The following is a 21,780-nucleotide window of genomic DNA, read 5'->3' as shown; positions in this document are numbered from 1 at the left end:
CACAGACAGACGGGCAGATAGCAGAGCCATCATGTTGTATACTCACATATGTAACTACATAAACTATTGTATCCAAGGTAGGTGGTTAGAAAACTTTCTGGATAAAGCAGTCACTATCCCACTGCACCGCTGTCAGTAATTCTTCAGATACGTTCAAGATGATCGAAATAAATAAAAAAACGTTGTAAAAAAGAGAATTTAATGTATAAATTATTGTACATTAGTACAGTTAATAACATTAATTTAGATCAAAAAAATATAAATTCATAATGACAATAAATAAACAATATAGAATGTGTAAATTACAAACATAACCTATTTAAACATTCATTAGAATCTCAAATTCATAAATAGGCCTACGAGCAGCTATGTTACAAATGAAGCTTAAAGTTATTGAAATAGCGAATCTTACTCATTTCATTATTGAGGCATCCTGTAATATCAGGAAAATTAATCAAGCTTATTAAACTTTTTGAATTTGTTATATTATAATTATTTTTATTATAATATAGAATATAGATCAAATTATTTTACGCCAATGTCGCGTGAATTTATAGCAGTGTTTGTGCGAGTAACTGTTGAAGACACATTGGCAGTTTTAGCAGCGGTTCCAACTTTTTTGATTGTCGTTGTTGTAGTTGTTTTAGCAATTCCACCATTAGGTAAGTGCTGGACATCAGTTCCAACACGAACTTCTTCAGTCGCTTTTTGTTTGTTTTCATGGGCCTCTGAATTGTTTACTCTTCTATCAATATTCTGGACATAGCCATCCTTACGTATAACTTCACTACTACGCTCTTCAGTCGAGGAAGCTCCTTTCTCCCCGCTACCTGAGACTCGAATAGCTCCATTATCGACTGGAATTACTTCGTTATTTTCATATCGTTCGATAAATCCATTCCCATCGGATTTTTCAATCGTATATGAACCGCGGCGCTCTGTTTTTTCCGGCACCCATACGATTTCTTGAGTGAGCGTTTCTTGTATTGGCTCAGGTGTAGCCGTATTGCTCCTACCTTCATTCTGTGTTCTAACTTGAGTTACATGTGTGCGCATATTTTGAACATCAATATTAGAATCGATCGAATCGGCTCGCCGTGAATTTGTGTTAATTCTATCATCCCCATTTAGATCTGCATATTCATTTGGCCGAGTTTTATCGGCCTCTTCGATCATAGATATTTTTCTATTAACAGGACGAAGTGGCTCAATAGGCTTCAGCTGACCTAATAATGGAGAATGTTTTATTCCGAATGTTATTTGTGGAGTTCTGTTGATCTGCACCTGGAATGAAATAAATAGGCACATTAAAAATAAGTAATATCGTATCATTGTCGTGCTCATACCACATGCTACTTAGGGTATCAGTAAAAAATATGTAGGTATAGATTATACCTATGTACCATATCAAACTAAGTTACCAATTGTAAAATCGTTACTAGAACTTCATTAAAAGTAAAAATTACTAATTCAATGTAAATTTTTTTAAATGACGAGTAGAAGTCCGCAAGTGTATATTGGAATCATATTGGAGTAACAGCCCATGTGGGCGAGACATTCGTTATTTTATAAAAGCTCAAAGTTTCTATGCGCATTGTCCCAAACACAAAAAGGAACGATCAGCGACTGTGGCTTTAGCAGATAACAGGTAATAAAGATGTATAAAATAGTCTAAAATTAGACTATACTTATAGTCTATTTTTTTTATATGTTCTTCAGAATAGTATTAGAACATCATGCATTGCCAGACACTTAGTATCGTGGCAACCATCTGCCGACCTGTTAGGGCTTGACAGAAGTTAATACCTATAAGATTCTTTTTGACCTTTGATGCACCTGTAAAGTTACAAAAAAGAGGCCAAGTGCAAGTCGTTCCGTACTCGGGTATTTTTTTTCGACATTTTGCACGATAAATCAAAAACTATTATGCATAAAATAAAAATCTGTTGTAGAATGTACAGGTAAAGCCCTTTCATATGATATCCCACTTCAAATAGTTATCTTACTTTGAAAATTGAAACACATTTTAATTTTTTTTAATGATGTAACCACAAATTCACGGTTTTCAGATTTATTCCTTTACTTGTCCTAAAAGACCTACCTACCTGCCAAATTTCATGATTCTAGGTCAACGGGAAGTACTAGGTTTTCTTGTCAGACACGACAGACGGATGGACGGACAGACAGACAGACAACAAAGTGATACTATAAGGGTTCCGTTTTTCCTTTTGAGGTACGGAACCCTAAAAAATGAGATATGATGTTTTTCCTTGCATTTGTCGTTATATTTTATTTTATTTTATTAATTTAATATTTAAGTCTCTTGGTCTCCATATAAATATAAATTAAAGGTTTAAGCGCTTTTTACGAGTATGTTAAGCATGCTAGCGTCTTTCTAGCAATATTACATAAAATCCTTGATTACCTTTTCTGGCGAGTAGGTGCCAGGCGCGGGTACCTTCGCTCGGTCGTCCTGCGGGACCTTATGACGACCAGACATCGTGTACACAGGAGCTTCCAGGACGGATGGGATGCGATAGCTGTTTGGAGCTGTAAGTAATAAAACAGGTAAAAATTAAACTATTCTACTTGCATTTGTATTTCTCTAACAAATCATCATTTTGTACTTCATTAATTATGTTTACCTGGTGTATCGGCGTATTTGACAGTTTGAATTTTAACTCCGAAGGTATATTGAGGGGAGTATGTTAAAACAAATTTGTATCCCTTTTCTGGATTATACGCCCCTGGAGCAGGAACTTTTATACGTTCATCGATCGGTTCTTTGTGTCTACCCGAAATGGTATACAATGGTGTTTTTTGTAGATTTGGTATATTGTAAGTATTTGGTGCTAAAAAATAGTAAAAACAAATTTATTATAGTACTTTACTATTGTTATCCTAAAGCGTAATTTAAGTACATTAAAGAAAAATAATTACCAGGAGTAGCCACAATATTAGCAGTTTCCGGTTTAATTCTAAAAGTGTATTGTGGTGAGCTTTTCAGCAGTACTTTGTCAGCTTTATCGGGGTTGTAATTGTTAGGGGCTGGTACATTATCGGGCTTGAATGGATTAGTTTTTATTCTAAAAGAGTATCGAGGAGCACTATCTGACAACATGTTATCAGCTTTTTCTGGGTTGTATAAGTTAGGAGCTGGATTTGTGTTCTGTTTTGCGTCCTTTCCTTTAGCTGTTAAAGTATAGACAGGTCTTTTTTCGAAAATCAATTCGTTCGCTTTTTCTGGATTGTAAAAGTTAGGAGCTGGTGTATCAGGTAATTTGCCATCTACTATTTTAGGTCTAAAAGAGTAAGTTGGAGAATTCTCATGTAAAACTTTGTCTGCCTTTTCAGGAGAATATGCGTTAGGCGCAGGGTTATTAAAAGGTATTTCTGTGTGTCCCTTCAGACCAAAACTATATTTAGGCACTCCATTTAAAATGTATTTGCTTGGATCATATGCATTGGGTGCAGGATAATCAATTATTTTGTCAGCTTTGCCCTTTCCTGACAATGTAAACTTTGGAGAGCCGTTTAATATATTAGGGTCATAAGAACATGGACCGGGAGTTTCTTGTGTTTTTGTTAAATGTGCTCTACCTGTCATTGTAAATTTAGGACCATCATTAGGTAAATGTGGATCATATGCGTTTGGTCCAGGGACATCAGATATTTTTCCATCATGTCCTTTGCCAGATAACGTATATCTGGGAGAATTAGTTGGCAAATGAGGATCATAACTACTAGGACCTGGTGTATCCGATGGTTTTTCACTGCGACCTTTACCACTTAATGAAAATTTCAGAGTATTATCAGGTAAATGTGGATCATAAGCATTAGGAGCTGGCACATCAGATGGTTTGTCTGTGTGACCCTTCCCCGAAATTGAAAATTTTGGCGTGTCATTTAATAAACGTGGATCATAAAAATTTGGCGCAGGTGTCTCGTTTGGTTTTTCAACACCAACTTTGGGCCTAAATGTGTAAGCTGGCGAAGATTCATGGAGAAGTTTATCAGCCTTATCAAGGGAATAAACATTAGGTGCTGGTGTATTGTTCGGTTTTTCAACACCAGTTTTATATCTGAACGTGTAAGATGGCGACGATTCATGGAGGAGTTTATCAGACTTGTCAAGAGAATAAGCATTCGGTGCAGGTAAATCCTCAATTTTAGGTGATGAGCCTTTTCCGGCAATTGTAATTTTGGGACCGCTATCAAGCATATGTAATGATTTCTCTGGAGAATACACATTAGGGCCTGGTGTTATCTCAATTTTTTCTGCATGCTCTTTCGATCTTAACGTATAGGATGGTGAACTCTCGTGTAACAGTTTATCAGCCTTTTGTGGATTATAAGAGTTAGGGGCAGGTGTCACTTCATGTTTCTCGGCCAAACCTTTACCAGCTAGAGTATACTTTGGTCCATTTTTAAGAGCATGCAGTGATTTTTCCGGAGTATAGACATTAGGTGCAGGTGCATCGTGTACCTTCACAATTTCACTTTTCGTTCTAAAAGAATAGGCTGGTGACTTTTCTCTTAATAGTCCATCAGCTTTTTGGGGATTGTAAGCATTAGGAGCAGGAACTTGCTCAATTTTTTCTATTTTTATTTTGCTTGAAAGACTGAATTTTGGTGACTTTTCACGAAGAATAGCGTCAGCCTGAAACATAAAATAAAAATAATCAAAAGAGAGGAAACTGATTTAATTGGCTAAAAGTATTTTTGTGACCTGTAATTATTAGTATTATATACTTCATATTCACAACATCGCTTAGTCAATTTTTATTGGTATTTTACTCGTAGTTCAAATCTAAGTAAGCAATCGTGTGCTTTTAAATTCTATTTAATGCTATTAAATTCTAAAATTACAGTAGGTATCTATTATTTTAAGCAGTATGTTTTAGAATAAGCATTTATACTATATAATGTTTAATTATGATATTATGTCAGGCAATAAGAGTTAAAAAGATTAGTACAGACAGATGAGGTTAAATTGCTGTGACTCCTTCAGGCGCAGGATAGTGAACGGACTCTCCGATGAAAGGTGAATGACGGATGCCGAACGTATGTGCCGGGGCCCATGGTAGGTTCACGCAAACCTGCATACGCACCCAGGTTAGTTAGTTTGGTTACATGAAAAATATAATGTAAGAGTTTATTAATAATCGGGTTTAAAAAGTATTATTCATTAATTACATAATTATTTTATTATATTTTTTATTGTAAGCATGAGTGATTTACATATTATGCCATTAATAATACGTACAAAGTGTCTAAACTTACTTTTTCCGGGCAATAAACCCCCGGTCCGGGCACAGTTGCCGTGGGAGGCTTCAGTTCCCTTCTCGGAGCCATGGTGTATGCTGGAGGCCGTTTAGTGATCACAGTAGCTGCTTTATCCGTGGTGTAAGTGCCTGGGCCAGGCATTGGCGTCTTGGACTCGATCGTTTTAGCCCGGCCAGTGATGCTGAAGGCAGGAGCGGCTCGCTTGTTACCCTCACGCGCCTCTCCGAGTACAGGTGGCATAGAGTAAACGTTCGGCGCTGAAATTTTAAAGATTTAGCATTGAATATTTTTGCAAGTTATCATAAATCTTGTATTTACTATTTACTTTGATAAATCTTCACAAACAAATGTTTGTCTGTCAGTCTGTTCATGCGGTTGAGTTTGTTTGAAGACTTTGAGACTGTGCGAAGTATTATAAAATTAGTGAGTTGAGAAAAAAGTGAGATGAGTTACTTGGATTAGGTAGATACTACTAAATACTTTAAAATCTAGAGATGTTTTAATTAAAATAATTTTTATTTTAACAGAATACTTAAAAACGAAAAATGTTGAGCTATTATACCGCATGCAAATTATAAGAATCAAGAAATGACAAGTTATTCTAAGCAATTAAAATTTCGTATAATGGCACGTTGGCGATAGTAAGTTACAGCAATATCGTGGATGGTAATAATAATTGTCGAGATGCAAAAGCTCTGCTGAAGAATCCAAACTAAAGTTCGAGTACATTTGAAAAATAAAGGATGCAAAAGGAGGACAAAAATACAAAAATCATGGGTTAGTTAAACATACCATTGAAATTAGGTAGATAATACTGGCTTACAATCCCCAATAACTGATGCAAAGTAATAAAAACTAAGTTAAGAACTAAGTCAACAAGCTAAGTGATAAACATAAGAAAACTATTTTTTAAAGAAAATAAATAACGAATGAGTATCGAATCTGAGAAATTAATCATCAATATCCATCGCCAGCTCACTACCTGAGCACGAGTCTACTCTCAGAATGAGAAGGGAAGGCTAAAGTCCACCACGCTGGCCAAGTGTGGATTGGCAGACTTCACAGACCATTATGGAGAACTCTCACACATGCAGGTTTCGTCACGATGTTTCCCTTCACAATTAAAGTAAGTGATAAGTCTTAAGATGCACAAAACTCCGAAAAGTTACAGGTGCGTGCTCGGGATGAAACCCCAACCCCCTTGAATAGGAGTCCGACGACCTTTCAACCACTGGACTCAATATTAATCATCAAAATGAAAATGAGCTAAGTAAAACGTATGATAATAAAGTGCAAAGAACTACTGATTGTCTACGATCAAAGAAAAAAAGCAGATGAAAGATACAAGACACAATATAAATCAAGAACTAAATTAAATACAAAAAGGTACGAAACAACGAATGACATTCAAAAAAAAGATATGATGTGACATAATGACAACATTGTTCGTATATTGTGATCGACCTGGCGTTTTGCTGCCGGCTTGAGGTATGCTGACACGCAGACCTATCGAGAAAGCCGGGGCATGGTCTAACACAGCTCGGATTGATCTGCCGGGCTCGTAGTCACAGGGTGCTGGAGTAGGGATCAGCTTGGGTGGCGGCCATCGACCGTGTAATGACGCCGATGGACCCACTGCTCGCCCTGCCATCTTTATATGTTAGTAATTATCCAGACTAATTCATACATCTACCTATATACTCATAATAAAAGTACCACTGACTGACTGACAACGCACATCCTCAACCGGTAAGTCTAAAAGCCTGAAATTTTGTACAGGAGTTCCTTTATACTCGATGAAATTTTAGTGGTTTTAGATTCGTGGCTAAGAGCCTTAAGAAATACTAAGTACTTACATAGACTATTTTTTATCTCGAAAAATCAAAGAGTTCCGACGGGATTTTTAAAAACCTTATTCCACGCTGACATATCGCGGGCATCAGGCAAGGCAGTGTAGGCAAGTACATCATTAAACTGACTGACTATCATTGTCATATATTTAAACTTACCTGTAGCTCAAACCATTGGAACACTAGAAACTTGGGATTTTGTATGTTACATTATAAATGATTGTTTGTAATAAATCATAAAAATATCATCCAAAAATAATTATGCTGCCGAAATTTTGAACATCGCACCTACTACTAATACTACTACTACCTAATCTCAGAACTTACTTATTATAAATTCACACTCAAATTCATTTATTAAAATATATCTTTCGTACTATTGGATAATATTTAACATATTAACCAAAAAGTTAATAATATAATGGCTTCTGAATTATAATTAAGTATTTATTCAAAATATATATTGGTAGATCAATGGTTTTTGTTCTTATGATGTTACCTTCGCGTTCAAAAATATTTAGTCGAACTTTCAAATATGAGACACACAAAACAGCCAACAGTTAGGTATCACGGAAAACTATTTCACTAAGTAATTATAGAACTTTTAAAAATGTCGAAATTGTATTATACTTATGAGAACGATGCTAACCGCAGTAGATATACGACTGAGCTGCATTCGACTAAACCAGATTAAAAACAATCCATTCATGGTCCCAAGGCACCTACCTACACGTTGACTCATTGTCTCGATCACCTTCGGTAATACGGACTTATTTGGCGACATCCAACCAATGCAAGAGACACTTGCAAATATCCAATGCCAGCCTACATACATTCACGGAAAAGGAAAACTTGCTATTTATTAAGAAATTGTATAAAGGTCAGTTAAAGTTAATTCATAAATACGAAACCTTGTTAATGAGATGAAACTTGTCCTACTCACCACTATTACCTCTACCGTGAAGGCAAGGCATATAATAAGCTTTTATTTTGCTAACATGTGCTTTAAATTATGTAAGTATCTTACAACTGAATTTTACACCATTTTCCCCTAACCTATTGAGCTGAAATTTGGAATAGGTACATAATACTTCGATGACAATACAATAATAATAATGACACCATGGTGAATGTGAACTTATGATGAACCAGCAGGGACCTAAGAACTGAACATCTCAAATTAGAGCATCCAGATGGCTTTTAAATCCGTGGTTTTACACACTTTATCGTGTTCGATATTAATAAAATATTTCGACACTATTTAGTAACTTGTACAGTTTACTACTTGTAAAATTACTATGTAAAATATTAGGATAAATTGGAACCAAAAGAAGGGACAAATCGTGACCGAGAATTTGATTCAGCAACGTTTAGGTATCATTTTATTATTCAGTAGGTAAATTTTATGAGCACACTGGTCTAAAAATAGTCTAACTTCGTTATTGTAGCGAATTAGTTGTCAAAACTTGATGATTTATACGGCATTAAATGGGATTGCCTTGAACATGCAACTAGCCAGGGCTAATAGCAATAATAATTTTTAGACAGGCGCACATAAATTAGGTATTCAGAAAGATGGTATAAATATAAACTAAAGGTGATGATGTCCTGCAGCAAGGCCTTAATCTGACTGGACCAGTAGCTATCTATGTGATGTGTTAAACTTACTAAGTTTTCCTTAGTTTGCCTAAATAATAAACAAATCGCAGGAACCTTCTTACAGAAACGCGTAAGCGACGTGATTTGCTCGGCGCTTAGACCTTCTGGAGTAAGATTTTTCATTCGTATCATGATTTCATTGTCAGTTCGCGATAACAAGGTCGTATGGGTCCAGTTTAGTACGCCTCTTATGCATTTGAGCAAGAAGCTTTTAAATAAACGAAGGAAAACTAAACTATAGTCTATACCTGGTCAGTAAATTAGTGTTAGACCTGCTATTCTTCTCAGTTACTAATAATAATCTTTACCACAATATTATGACGCCACTAATATAGTATTTTAGCAAGAGTAAAACCTACATGTTTACTGAAATAATTATTTATTAGTAGGGACGATTTTTTTGACCCTTGATATACGAGTTCTACACAATATTCATCAATATAATATTATGATAATGAAATCAGTAGTTAAGGTTCATTAGATTTCATCTGTCACAAGAATGATGCCATTCCTGTAGGCGGTAGTGTAAGATAGCTTCAAGCAATTCAAAACGAATCACATGTCCGTATGAATCGATTACTCAATAAAGTCCCAGGTGTTCCTTTGGCTGCAATTTAGCAATTTAATGCAACGTGGGTGGGGACCCACAATACAACAAATTGCCTATTAGACGAAAATGAAGATCGATCGACTACCTATATCGAAATAGGCAATTCCTGTATCGTAATCGCTTGCAATTTAGATTGTGTACAATCCTCCATTGTTTTTATATTATCTTTCCCCAAAAAATAATATTGTGATTTACGAATCACCATTGCCATTTTTAGTAATAAGAAGCCAATATAGAGACGGTAAATCTAACTAAACCACTAATTATAACAAAAGTTTCAAAATTTAAAAACCCTCCGACACATTTTTATTGGAATTTGGCTGGACACTAATTCGTGTTGGTCGAATAGTAGGTAATAACCGGTCTAATAAGAAAACTAGAAAAGAACTTCTAACTTTCAAGCAGTTGAACCGATTTTCTTGGATTATAGCTAAGAACACTCTCAATCAAGCCACCTTTCAAACAAAAAAACTAAATTGAAATCGGTTCATTCGTTTAGGAGCCACGATACCACAGACAGATACACAGATATACACACGTCAAACTTATAACACCCCACTTTTTGGGTCGGGGGTTAAAAATCATTTTCGTAATATAAAATAGAACCTTCAATTTGTATTGTAGCTACTAATATAATTTATGTGCACTCAGTTGTTTATTAAATCAAGGTTAGCTTTGTTTTGTCGGTGATATCACCAATATATTTTTGAGGTAAGTATCTATCCGCTGTTATAGCTAGTAGTTGCTACCGATGTATTGGTTAGTTCCATTATTGTTAGGAGCTGTACGGAAAACTAACTTATGCTCGCGACTTCATTCGCGTGAACTATACAAATCCCTATTTTACCCCATTAGAGGATTAGAGGTTGAATTTTCAAAAATTTTTCCTTAGCGGACGTCTATACCATAATAGCTATCTGCATGCCCAACGGCTTGATCCGTCTATTAGTTTGGGCTGTGCGTTGATAGATAGATCAGTCAGTCACCTTTTCCTTTGATGTATTTAGATTATTAGGAGCTATTAATATTATTAGAAGCTATATGGGAATTGGAAAACATCTGTTACCTTTAGCTGTCATGCCTTCTGTGTTGTATGTAGCTGGACCGGGACCTGCCTTGTCCTTTCCAGAAGAATCCAATTTATGCCCGAATGTAAACGCTGGGGCGCGGGGTTTTTTTGATTCTGGCGGAGGTTTGCCTAGGGACAAACATGGTCAATTTCAATAAAGTACTTTTAATAGATAAACTCGCTCGTTTAATCATTTCTAACCAGCTTATGCTCGCTACTTTGTCCGCATGGACACCAAACGCCTATTTTACACCATTAGGGGTTGAATTTTCAAAATTCCTTCCTTAGCTAGTCATTTTAGCTATCTGCATGCCAAACAGCCCGATCTTTCCAATGTTTTGAGCTGTGCATTGATGATAGATCAGTCAGCCAGTCAGTCAGTCAGTGATTCAGCTTTTCCTTTTATATAATAGGTACATAGATTTATGGAAATAACTTATGTAAGTACGAATAATATTAAATGTTTAGATATTTTATGAAGTTGTTTCCTAATTTAGTAAATCATCTTTCACTGATTTGCATAATACATAATATAATAATATGTATGTATGTATACCTACCACTTTTTCGTGTGTTTTAATAATACCTAATGATCTTATAAGAATTCGTTTTGAAAATAATGTGTTATCTTAATAATGAGGTATTATTACACTGTTTATTTACGTTGGTTTTTTATATAAAGCTTCTGAAATATTATAAACAGATGGTTATCCATCTTACTAATATTAATTTTAATTATTCTTACTAATTTTAAGTAGGTACCTACTATATACCTAAGCGTTGTGTAATAGTATCTAATACTACTTATTTCCAAAATTATAATAGGATAAGTCACAACACAAATCACAAGAGAATTAAAATATTGTTAATCATCCAAAACCTTTTAATAAATGTAATCATTAAAATAAGTTCAACAACAGCAGATATGGAACATTAGACATATAAACACATAAAAAAACAAAATCACACAGCAAATAATCATCTAAAGGAATTCTCTACCCTCTTGTTATTGTCGTTTTGTCTTGTTAACATCGCTCACCTTGATCACGGTCAATGTTTCTCGCCCACAGGCCACAACCATAGACAGCACCAAATAAAGTTTAACTATCCGTGTTCATAACGCAAATAACAATTAACGAACCTGTTTTCAAATATTAAAAAAGTACCACAGAATATCGCCGACCGAAGTGTTGTCGACGAATGTGAAGTGAGAACGTCAACACATCTTTGATTTGGCAGTGAAATAAAAAAAAACTTGTTGATGCTGTTATTGGCGCACTTTAACTAAATGATGTCACGTAGCACATGAACACGGGCAAGGCCGCTGTTTGCACGCGATAATCTCACACAACCTCCGAATGATGTCAGCATTGTCAGCTCCCCACGAACAATACTGCCGAAACTGATAGACATTTATGCACAAAAGAAACCACCTACCGTGACCAATGTGGATCATATAAACGGTAAACAAACATGTTCCTAGGTACTAGATAGATATTTTATACATTTCGGAGCACGGGTTCGGAGCTCGTGAGAACACGAGCTTCCCAAAAGAATTGAAGTTGTACAAAAAGTATCTAAGATAAAATCGCAACCAGCCATACACTGAACTGAACACATATACTGAATGCATAATTCATTTTTCAATGTCACATACAAAATAAAAAAGATACGAAGCAAGCTGAACTTAACAACTTCAAATGTAGGTGAAACAATGTTTGGACACATAAATCATAAATACTCGACGTATGGTAGAATTGTTTTAAAATATGGTGCCATATTATGGAGTATTGTACTACTAATGCATCGGTCGCAACCCAAATATTATGGGAAGTCACGAAAACGTTTTGTCGCGATATTTTACATTTTCATGCAAATTGTGTTGAATTTTATAACACAAATACTGTATACATCGTAGGAAAAGTTGACGTGGGCATTAAATTTGGAGAAGCGAATATTTAATACAAGCGATGACGGCATCCGAGTTACCTTAGCGAGGGTCAATGTCTGTATCTCTTGTACGATTAATAATTATACCAACTGTTATAAAAACACCGCATTTTATTTCAGTAGTGTGTATATTTTGTGCGTTTTTATGGTGAAGGTTACAATCTGTCATCACTCAAATATTTAACCTTTATGTAACCAATTAAAAGACTGAATTATTAGCTACATGGTATCGTATAAAAACTAATATAACCTTAAATTATCATATCCAATAGTATAAATTAAAGACGGCGAAAATGCTTGAGTAGCACATCACAATTTAGCAACACTAGTAAGAAAGATTGCTAGTAAGTTCCAGATGCAATATTGTGGAAAAGTCATAAAAAATTCCTGCATATATTATGGTAGGAAGATATGAGGAAGCTATTATATTAAAGAAAAAGAAGAGGAGGAGGAAAACTTGTTTCATTTACCAATTAAGGATGGAAGAGATACCACAGCAGGCCCTGGACTAGCAGCTTCAGCAGCAATCGGCCCTCGTCTCTTGGTTGGTGTCCAAGGGTTTTGACGAACGCCCATCGGTGTTTCACAAGGATAAGACCTTTTCGTTACTATAGATTCAGTGCGCACTAATCCGTTGCCTGTTCGTCTTTGGTGTGATAAAATCTAAAAATAATAACGATAATAAATAATTAGTAATAACGCGAACACGATAATGAAACCAAACAAATATCAAAATCTGCGGTAGATGAGGCATTTGGAGAGGATGCCAAATACCATATTTTAGTTTTCCTTAACTGATATATCTACAGCAATCACGGAAACCCACGTCCTGTGGGTCCTAGGGATAGTACCTAAGTCTTTTACGTGTTTCAGTAAGAAGCTGCTTGTTTATCTTTTAAGTCAGTTAAGGAATAATAAATAATATATTAAACCTGTGCCTATAGATAAATTTAAATAACATTATTAGGTACCGATTTGGCTGTACTGGTTGTAGATTTCATAGACTTCGTCGCCATGATTCGGATTTTATTTTCGTTAAACTTTAATCAAAACAAGCTGCACATACTTAACTATAAAATACATATTAAGAACAAACTATTCATAATTTAAAAGTAAAGTATTAAAAACTATATGGAAGTATTAGTAAAAATTATGGTAAAAATGCTATAAAAATCGAAAATCCAAAAGAAAATTGCTATGTTTACTTGGAAACTTGATTGATAACTGGACAGGTGGTAATATGCCAATATTACCACCTGTCAAGCATTTATTATTTAGCTATGTTCTAACTTCTAAGGTTTTATATAAAGTCAAAAACTTTTTACTACGACAAACAATTTTTGTTGGTCGTAGATTTTTAAATATGTTTAAAATATAAAATATAATTTATAAATTGATAACAAACAGATCACAGACATCCCAATGCTTTTCCTCCATGCCTTAATCGTTTTTGCTTAGCAAATAAGCTAAAACTACTCAGGAAAATAGGCAAGCCTAAGTATAGTAATGTAGAATGTTTATTAAGGCTTTATATAGTAGTTTAGAATGTTCTTCTCACATAGCTGATCCTAACATGGTGATAAGTGTTGGCTGTTGCTAATACCTACGGCTGTGTCCACACTTGTATCATTTTAGTGTAAGTATGAATATTATATCACATCTTCATCACAAAAAATCGACGTTAATTTATCTCTTAATACCTATCCTAGTGCCTATAGTTACGGCCACTAGCTTATTAGGTGCATTTTGGTATCGTAAGTCAGCGCAGAATTACGCACAAAGAATATAGGCAGGTTCTTCACCCGGGCAATCGGATGCCCACCCTGTTACTCCCAATAATAGACAAGTTTTAGATCAATGTATTTGGCTGACAGTCTAGATCAATGAAATTGGCTACCAGTGTACCGACCTACGTGTCGGGTGACCAAATTTCCTTTCTATCAGGTGTGATTGGGGTCAAGTGCTTGCCTATTATGAATAATTTAAAAATAATTTAAAAAACATTCGTAGGTATACCTGAATAACAACAACAACACAACATATAACGATCAAGTGTAAGCCATGCCGCTCATGATACACACAGGTACACGTCAATACGCCAAAATGATACAAGTATGCACCGAGCTTAAGTTTCGGATAAACTAACACACACGAACTCCTCATCTTTTAACAAAAACACCTAGCTATGAATATAACGTCACTTCTATTTTCGTCAATGTAGCGCCTTCGTTGTTTGCATGACTGGTCTGTGTTCTGTGTAAACAGTTACGCACAGTGCACAGGTAAAATGGAAAAACGCGTAGGTACTGCGTATATTACATGTATCACCAGACGTTTAAATAAGCTACAATCGCTCCGGAGATAAAGCCAATGGGCGTCCTAGGGCCTACCTAAGATAAAATTAAGAAATCTGATTATAATAAAAACAGGGCCGTATTATGTATTTACGTATAGTATCTCTAGTAATATTATTTTATATTTGTAACAGAATATTTATTAGTTTGTGAGCACACAACAAACTGTGCCGATTGAGACAAATGTTTCCAAGTTCGAAAGTATATTTTATATTACATATTAAAATAGGTAGTCAGCCTTAAAACTGGTCCTATTTGAATGACAATCGATTCATTAATACCTACCCAAAAAGGGCGAAACCTGTGGGCGAAGCCTAAGGCGAAAGCTTGTCATTAAAAAATTGACGTCATTGAAAACTTGTAATTATTTTATGATTTAAATTTTTTGTTTGTAGATTTTGTAATAATATTTATACTAATACGAGTAAATGACGATAGAATGTAAAAAATTAATATCTTTAAACATTTTTTGTGTAAAAAAACGCAGGTGCCTACCAAGTAGACAACAATTTCGAAAAACAAACCAGGAACCTTTTAAGGATTTGATTGATCCAGTAAAAAACTTACATGCAATGGATATAGAAAGTTGTTATGGCCATAAGTAGTTAATCAGTTCATGAAAACTTATTGCCACGAGTAATTTATTTAACCGGTAGTTTTATTGGCATACTTTGGTAAGTAGGTAAATAGTTATTTAGAAACAAACGCTGCTTTCGCATTTTGTATCTGACCAATTACGAGTAGCTAAGTGAAGCGATGATAGTCCAGTGGTTAAGACGCCCACCTCCTATACGGGGTTTCGATTTCGGGCACGCACCTCTAACTTTTCGAAGTTATGTAGGTACATTTAAAGCAATTAAGTAGGTATCACTTGTTTTAAGGGTGAAAGAAAACATCGTCAGAAGATCTGCAGGATCTAAGAGTTCTCCATAATGTTCTCAAAGGAAAGGAAGTCTACCAATCCCACAGATAAAGTATGTTAGGGCCAATCCGCACTTAGCCAACATTTTCTCATTCTGAGAGGAGACCAGTGCTCAGTAGTGAGCACTAGATCATGGCGTTCATTATGATAATGATGAAGTAAGCACAACAATGTAACCGACGACTTCAAAAGATGACAAGAAAACGCGACGAGACCATGTACCCTGCTGGTCGATTGCGGAAAAACTGCATCAATCATTATTACAATCTCAATTGTTGTGATTGGCTGAATTTATGCTATTCTTCTTGCAACACTGCACTGTAGCCAATAGTGAGCAAGCGCTAAACAATCAGAAGACATTGTATTGTAGCTGTCATTTTGTCGTAATCGAGTAGCTGCATGGCTGAGACATCAAATCTAGGTACGTATGACACGGACTTTATTTTTCTAGAAATGAGGCTAAGGTAACTAGCCAATTTAAAATGTATCGCTTTAAAGCTGTTCTGCACGTGTCGTGCAAAATAAATAAATCAATCAATACTATCCTTAAATGACAAACAGAAAACCGGTTCCATCTACCCACACTGCACAGGGTCGCCTTCATACACCCATCGCCCACAATTCATATGACGGAAAAGATTATGGATTCTATTTCTGGTTTATTGTTAGAAAGAGATACCTACCTACCTAGAGATAGATGTATATAATCAAGAAGCCTTTTACAGCATTTTTAAAGATCGCTACATACTAGGGATTATTGAGCCATGATTAAGCATTTTTGAATATTTTAAAATAGCGGTAAAATCGTGGTAATATTGACAAACTGCACAAATGGGAATTTTCGCCGCGCCATTTATCCACAAAATTCTGTTACATATTGTAGAAATTATATTTATGCAGTTGTTGCACGCACTAGCTAAAAACGCGAACGGCTTCATACAATTCCCATGTCACAGAATTCTGCGGAAAAAAGCTCTCGGTGAAATTTTGCAGTGCGGGCTTATCAAAAACCATTGGAAATATGTATTGTCTAAATGAATAAAGGAAAAACCGATGGGTGATCGATCGAAGAAAGCATATAGCCTTCTCGTACCTACCTATCTGACTAGCTACTTATGTATCTAATAGATTTAGTATGCCCGCGACTCTGTCCGCATAAAATTTCTAGATTTTTAAAAAAACTCCCGTGGGAACCCCTAGTTTTTTCGGAATAAAAATGAGTCTAGATATCCCTATCGGGGATGCAGGTTACCTATGTACTGAATACGAGTAGATGATACCCAAGAGTTCGTCCACGTACATTTACGTTTTAAAAATCGCGTAGAAAATTGATTTTCTGGGATAAAAAGTAGCATAAGTACGCCCGTCTCTGGGATTTGGCATCCTGCAGCTATAGGCTACCTGCAGCTTTTTTCAAAATCGATTAAACGAATGCGCCATGGTAAGATAGCAGATGATCAGACAGACAATTTCATATTCATAATATTAGTATTATACTCGAAAAAACTGTTTGCTAATAATATTCACATTTACAGAAAAAATGTCCCACCATATTCCGGCAAAAGAAAAGCTAATTCAGTACCAGTTCGTGCGAGTCACTGTCATCGTGAAAAATGAATAAAATCGTATTTGGGGCATTGGTTTCTTCGTTTATGAATGTTCGCGAAAACATACCTACCTACAGTTTTAACTTTCTAAGCTTTCTAGTCTCTACAAGGACACGTAGGTAAAGGAACAACGTACAGATAAAGCACCATAATATACCTATTCTGTGGAACTTTTACTCTAACAAAAAGTTGTCATCAAAATAGTATTATATTATTTTTAGTACTGAAAGTTCCCAGGATAAAAACTATCCCTGTACCAAATATTATGATGACGTTAGTCCACGTGAGTGTTTTAAAAAACGCGAGGGAACCCTTTGATTTTCCGAGGCCAAACAAGCTATCTCTGCACTAAGCTCATCAAATTCGGTTAAACGGATGGACTTGAAAAGTTAGCATACAGAAAGGGAGACTTTCGCATTTATAATATTAGCACCTAAGTAGGTATGTATATAGATTAGGTATCTAGATTAATTTTAAGTTCAAATTTTATTGAATCTTAACGATTGTATTTTAAATCAAAATCGATTTTATATCTCATGGTTATGTAACTGAAGAGGTTCACAGTTGATAATTTATTATAAACACAAAAATTGATTCAGCTTTCATATCGATGATATAACAATCAGCATATTTTGTTTGTTTTTTAATTCAGTTAACGAATCGCCCTCGCAAACTATGATTTAAACCGTATTAGCTATGCACATTAAAAGCCTTTGTTTATTTATATTATGTAGGTAACAATTTACAAAAAAACCTGCTAGTGCTAGTCAGGCCTCGTCCTACTAGGGTTCCGTACATAATAATATTATGAATAAAATTACGGAGTATACTCTATTGATTTTGAGACCGTCGACGGGTCTTGACAGATACGACAAACGGACGGACATACAGACAACGAAGTGGTCCTATAAGGATTCTTTTTGTAAGGTTCTGTAGCTCAAAAGGGAAAACGGAACCCTTATAGGATCACTTTGTTGTCTGTCTGTCCGTCTGTCCGTCTGTCGTGTCTGTCAAGAAAACCTATAGAGTATGTACTTCCCGTTGATCTAGAATCATGAAACCGGTTTTTTCTCTGGAGATTGGTACGGAACCCTAAAAAAATTAGAGAGCAAGCTCTTCACCAATGAATGCTTTCAATCGATTCGTCAAAATCAGGTGAAAGGTCGGTACCATATACTATCTTACCAACCGATAACCTGCCGTGTGAGTTGTGACCAATTGTTGAATATGCCGTCATCGCCTCGACCTCGCAAAGTCAACTTCATTGGATAGTTACCGGTTATAATATAGGTACTTAGGTACGTCTGGTCTAATTTATTACATTGTTATTAATTACGTGCAATATGAATTAACCCATGCTTCCAGATAATGTATGACAGAAGTTAGTGGAAGTAGAAGACAATATGATTGTGCCGACCTCACGTAGCATGGGATGAGGTCAGGATTCAGGAAGAAGAATACACTCGTAATTTATACTTCTATATAGTAATTTATTGATGCGAAAGTGTGTCTGTTTGTCTGTCTGTCTGCTATGTTTTCACAGTCCATCCGTTTAACCGATTTGTAGGGGTACAAAGAGAGCTTACATTACATCCCAGGGACATGATTGATTTTCCGGGACATACATTGACTGCGGCAAAGCCAAAAGGAAGGGTTATGATTTTAGCAGTCTATGTATGTATGTTTGGATCCAAATTCTGTAGTGCCTAAACTACTGAACCGATTTTGATAAATGAGGTGTTAATTGATTCGTCGTAAAGGTCCGGGTGACATAGGCTATATTTTGTACTAAAAAAATTACGTAACGGATGTTACATCAAAAAATGTGGAGGTCTCCAAAAAATTTTTTTTGCTATTGTACCTATCTAGTGTGATGTCAAATGAAAGAGGAGAAAATTCTGAGTTTATACATATAGATGTACAACAACATTAAAAATATATACCAAACGACAGAAAAGCAATTTTGCTCTAATATTTCACCGTTTGTTAAGACGATCACAGTCGGTTTTTTTTTCAACTTTTTTATTTTAATAAGCGTCACATCCCATACGACATGAAATCTTCTTATAAGAAATCGTGCTCGCTTCGCTCAGTCAAGTGTGGATCCACCCTCAAGTTATAAACAACTGCCCGGTGCTAATTTGCAAACGTATGCAAAATAAGAATGCCGTGGCCTCCGTACCTGTTATAGCTATGATGTTATACGGGAACATAAACATAAATCATCGTTGTTCATTTAAGTGGATTGTTATTCGCTGGTAGGTAATCTAACCCTGACTTTGTGGTGCAATTGGCTGCAGTGATACATAATAGGACAAGATCACTTTGTTATGTATAGCGACCTATAAACTACCTGAGGAACTAAGGAAGTTTGTAATCATAATATTCCACTGATAGGTAAGTTTTTATTAGAGGTCTACCTATCTAAGTATGTACTTAATAAACTATTGTGTAGTATGTACTTATTCGATAAACTATGGAGTTTTAAGATTTCTCATAACCAAAGCTATATCTGTAAAGTAAACGAGCAACTCTTGTACATTCTGTATGGTTAAGAAGTGCTATTGCAACTCTTCAATCCTGATTCTGCAAGGTAGGTACTATTTAAGGACTAAAAAATTTACTATTTAAAAAATAAAAGGCCATTAGGTACATGCATATTAGCTCTCTACCTATTATGGTTCACGAGATACAACTCACTGACAGACACACAGACGGACGTTAACTCTTTGATTTTCCGGGATAAAAAGTATCTTACTTTTTATCCCGGAAAATCAAAGAGTTCCCACGGGATATTTCGCGTCGCGAACATCAGCTAGTTGGCTATAAAATATACTTATGAATAAGATATTGTTCAGTTTCGAACCTATCTATATAGAGTAAATAAATTAAGTATGTGACAGTAAAACTTACCGGTTATGGAATGATAAAATAAGCCTGTACACCTAAAATAGTCTTTAAATTAAAACTATGCGCGACAAAAAACGTAAAAGTTGTTGTTTTTTTTTTAATTAACTATGTTAGAGGATCTATAAACAGAATATTCGATCAGCAAAGGCTGTCGTCGGAATACGTATCGCGCTCGTTCGTCGCGGTGCACTGCGGTCGAATGCTGTATTGCTGCGCCCGTCCACACTTCGCACCTCGCCAGCCGGCAGCCTGAGCTCAGCGGGCCGACGATGTCGCGTGGGTGCCTCCCGCCAAAACCGGTCACCTTGGTTACGCGATGCTATGTCGTCATCGCGTGTTTTCAATCTTCTTCCTATGTTTTGCACACTTTCTTTAGTTTTAGATTTAAACGGAAAGCGATTAACATTTTTATAGCATAGTGTAAAATTTCTACTGATATCAATGTAAATTATTATAACTAAGTGAATTACAAAAACAAACTGGTCAAGTGCGTACCAGAACACGCATACGGTTCCGTAGTTCCAGAGTTCTGTAGCTACCTATGCTACCTAGCTACTGAAAACTGACTGAAAACATTTTAAAATTCCTATAAAACGATGTAACATCAAGGGGATGAAACAAATTTTTTTTTTCGACATTTTTAATTTTTTTTCCTGCACATGAAGTTTAGGAACAGACATAAAAAAGTTTTTAAGTGTAGCGCTAACGTCTTCCTATTTAACTATGCTTATTTACATTTTTTAAATAAATGCGACAAAAAACACTGACAGACGGACATACGACTAGAGAAACTTAAGATTTGTTTGTTTTACTGCAGAACCTTAAAAAGCTTTTTATAAAATTGGCTTAATTGGTACAGGGAGTTTAACTCCAATGTTAGTTTAATTAATTAAAAAAAATGTCGAAATGCAATAAAATGAAAATATAAAAGATTAGAATATTAAGATCACCAGCATAGGTAGGATACCTCATGAAAAACGATATACCTACACGGATTGTTTTTTTTTTTGTAGTTAATGTTTCAAAAACCGATAGCCATTGGGGTCCCAAGGCGTTGCACCTCGCAGTGCGAGGCTGCATCATCTAGCAGGTCTGATTGCAGCGAAGCGCAAGTCTATACTTAAAAAAAGTTCAAGAGACCTATGTGCAGCATCATCACCAACATCTATATGTTGATGTTGATGATGATGTTTCATGGTGGGTATTAGGATTCCTACTGTCATATTAAATCTTTACAATGAATAATGAATGAAATTAGTGTTAAATAAGTATCTAATATTATGGATACGTAACCAAGGCGTTACGTAAGTATATTACCTACACCAAAGCCATGTTGAGTTTACAGTGGCAATAGTGTCGCATATAAATTCCATCGAGATTTATGAAATGAAATTTTTATTGTAACCTTGATTGCAGTATTTGCGAGCTGGTGAGTTGGACGAGGCCCCCGCCTCCGCCCGGTACTTAAGTGAACTATAGGAAGACAATAAACCACTTAAGCCTCCTATGAATCACAATACCATAAATGGAAGAAGCTGGTTAAAATGGAGATTCAATCCAATG

The 21,780-nt window shown here is 35.5% G+C and overlaps 1 protein-coding gene across 6 annotated transcripts; it reads right to left on the bottom strand.

The window, feature by feature from the left end:
* Nucleotides 1–185: 185 nt before the first annotated feature.
* On the bottom strand, nt 186–20,458 carry LOC123866082 (paternally-expressed gene 3 protein-like). Of its 6 annotated transcripts, none has more exons than XM_045907430.1 (9): nt 20,221–20,458; nt 12,895–13,087; nt 10,472–10,603; nt 6,751–6,930; nt 5,284–5,543; nt 2,941–4,660; nt 2,646–2,852; nt 2,426–2,550; nt 186–1,284 (listed from the first exon to the last, which is right to left on the bottom strand). In XM_045907430.1, the coding sequence occupies exons 2-9, from the start codon at nt 12,998–13,000 to the stop codon at nt 526–528; spliced, it is 3,489 nt and encodes a 1,162-aa protein (XP_045763386.1). In that variant the 5' UTR covers nt 13,001–13,087; nt 20,221–20,458; the 3' UTR covers nt 186–525. The 6 variants fall into 6 exon arrangements, with proteins under 6 accessions (XP_045763386.1, XP_045763385.1, XP_045763389.1 ...); XM_045907429.1 differs by lacking the exon at nt 20,221–20,458 and adding an exon at nt 13,396–13,532; XM_045907433.1 differs by lacking the exon at nt 12,895–13,087.
* Nucleotides 20,459–21,780: the final 1,322 nt, after the last annotated feature.

The sequence above is a fragment of the Maniola jurtina genome, chromosome 6 (assembly GCF_905333055.1).
Source record: "Maniola jurtina chromosome 6, ilManJurt1.1, whole genome shotgun sequence".
In the NCBI taxonomy this organism is placed as follows: domain Eukaryota; kingdom Metazoa; phylum Arthropoda; class Insecta; order Lepidoptera; family Nymphalidae; genus Maniola; species Maniola jurtina.
The sequence above is the reverse complement of the archived record's forward strand: the minus strand, read 5'-3'. Positions and strand labels throughout refer to the sequence as shown.

Bases quoted from the DNA above. Each gene is read 5' to 3' on its own strand.
- LOC123866082 (XM_045907429.1), bottom strand. From the start codon at position 13,440: ATGGCGACGAAGTCTATGAAATCTACAACCAGTACAGCCAAATCG. The intron at 13,088-13,395 runs GTACCTAATAAT...TATTATTTTTAG, and splicing joins CAACCAGTACAGCCAAATCG to ATTTTATCACACCAAAGACG. The intron at 2,853-2,940 runs GTAATTATTTTT...ACTATTTTTTAG, and splicing joins TAATATTGTGGCTACTCCTG to CACCAAATACTTACAATATA.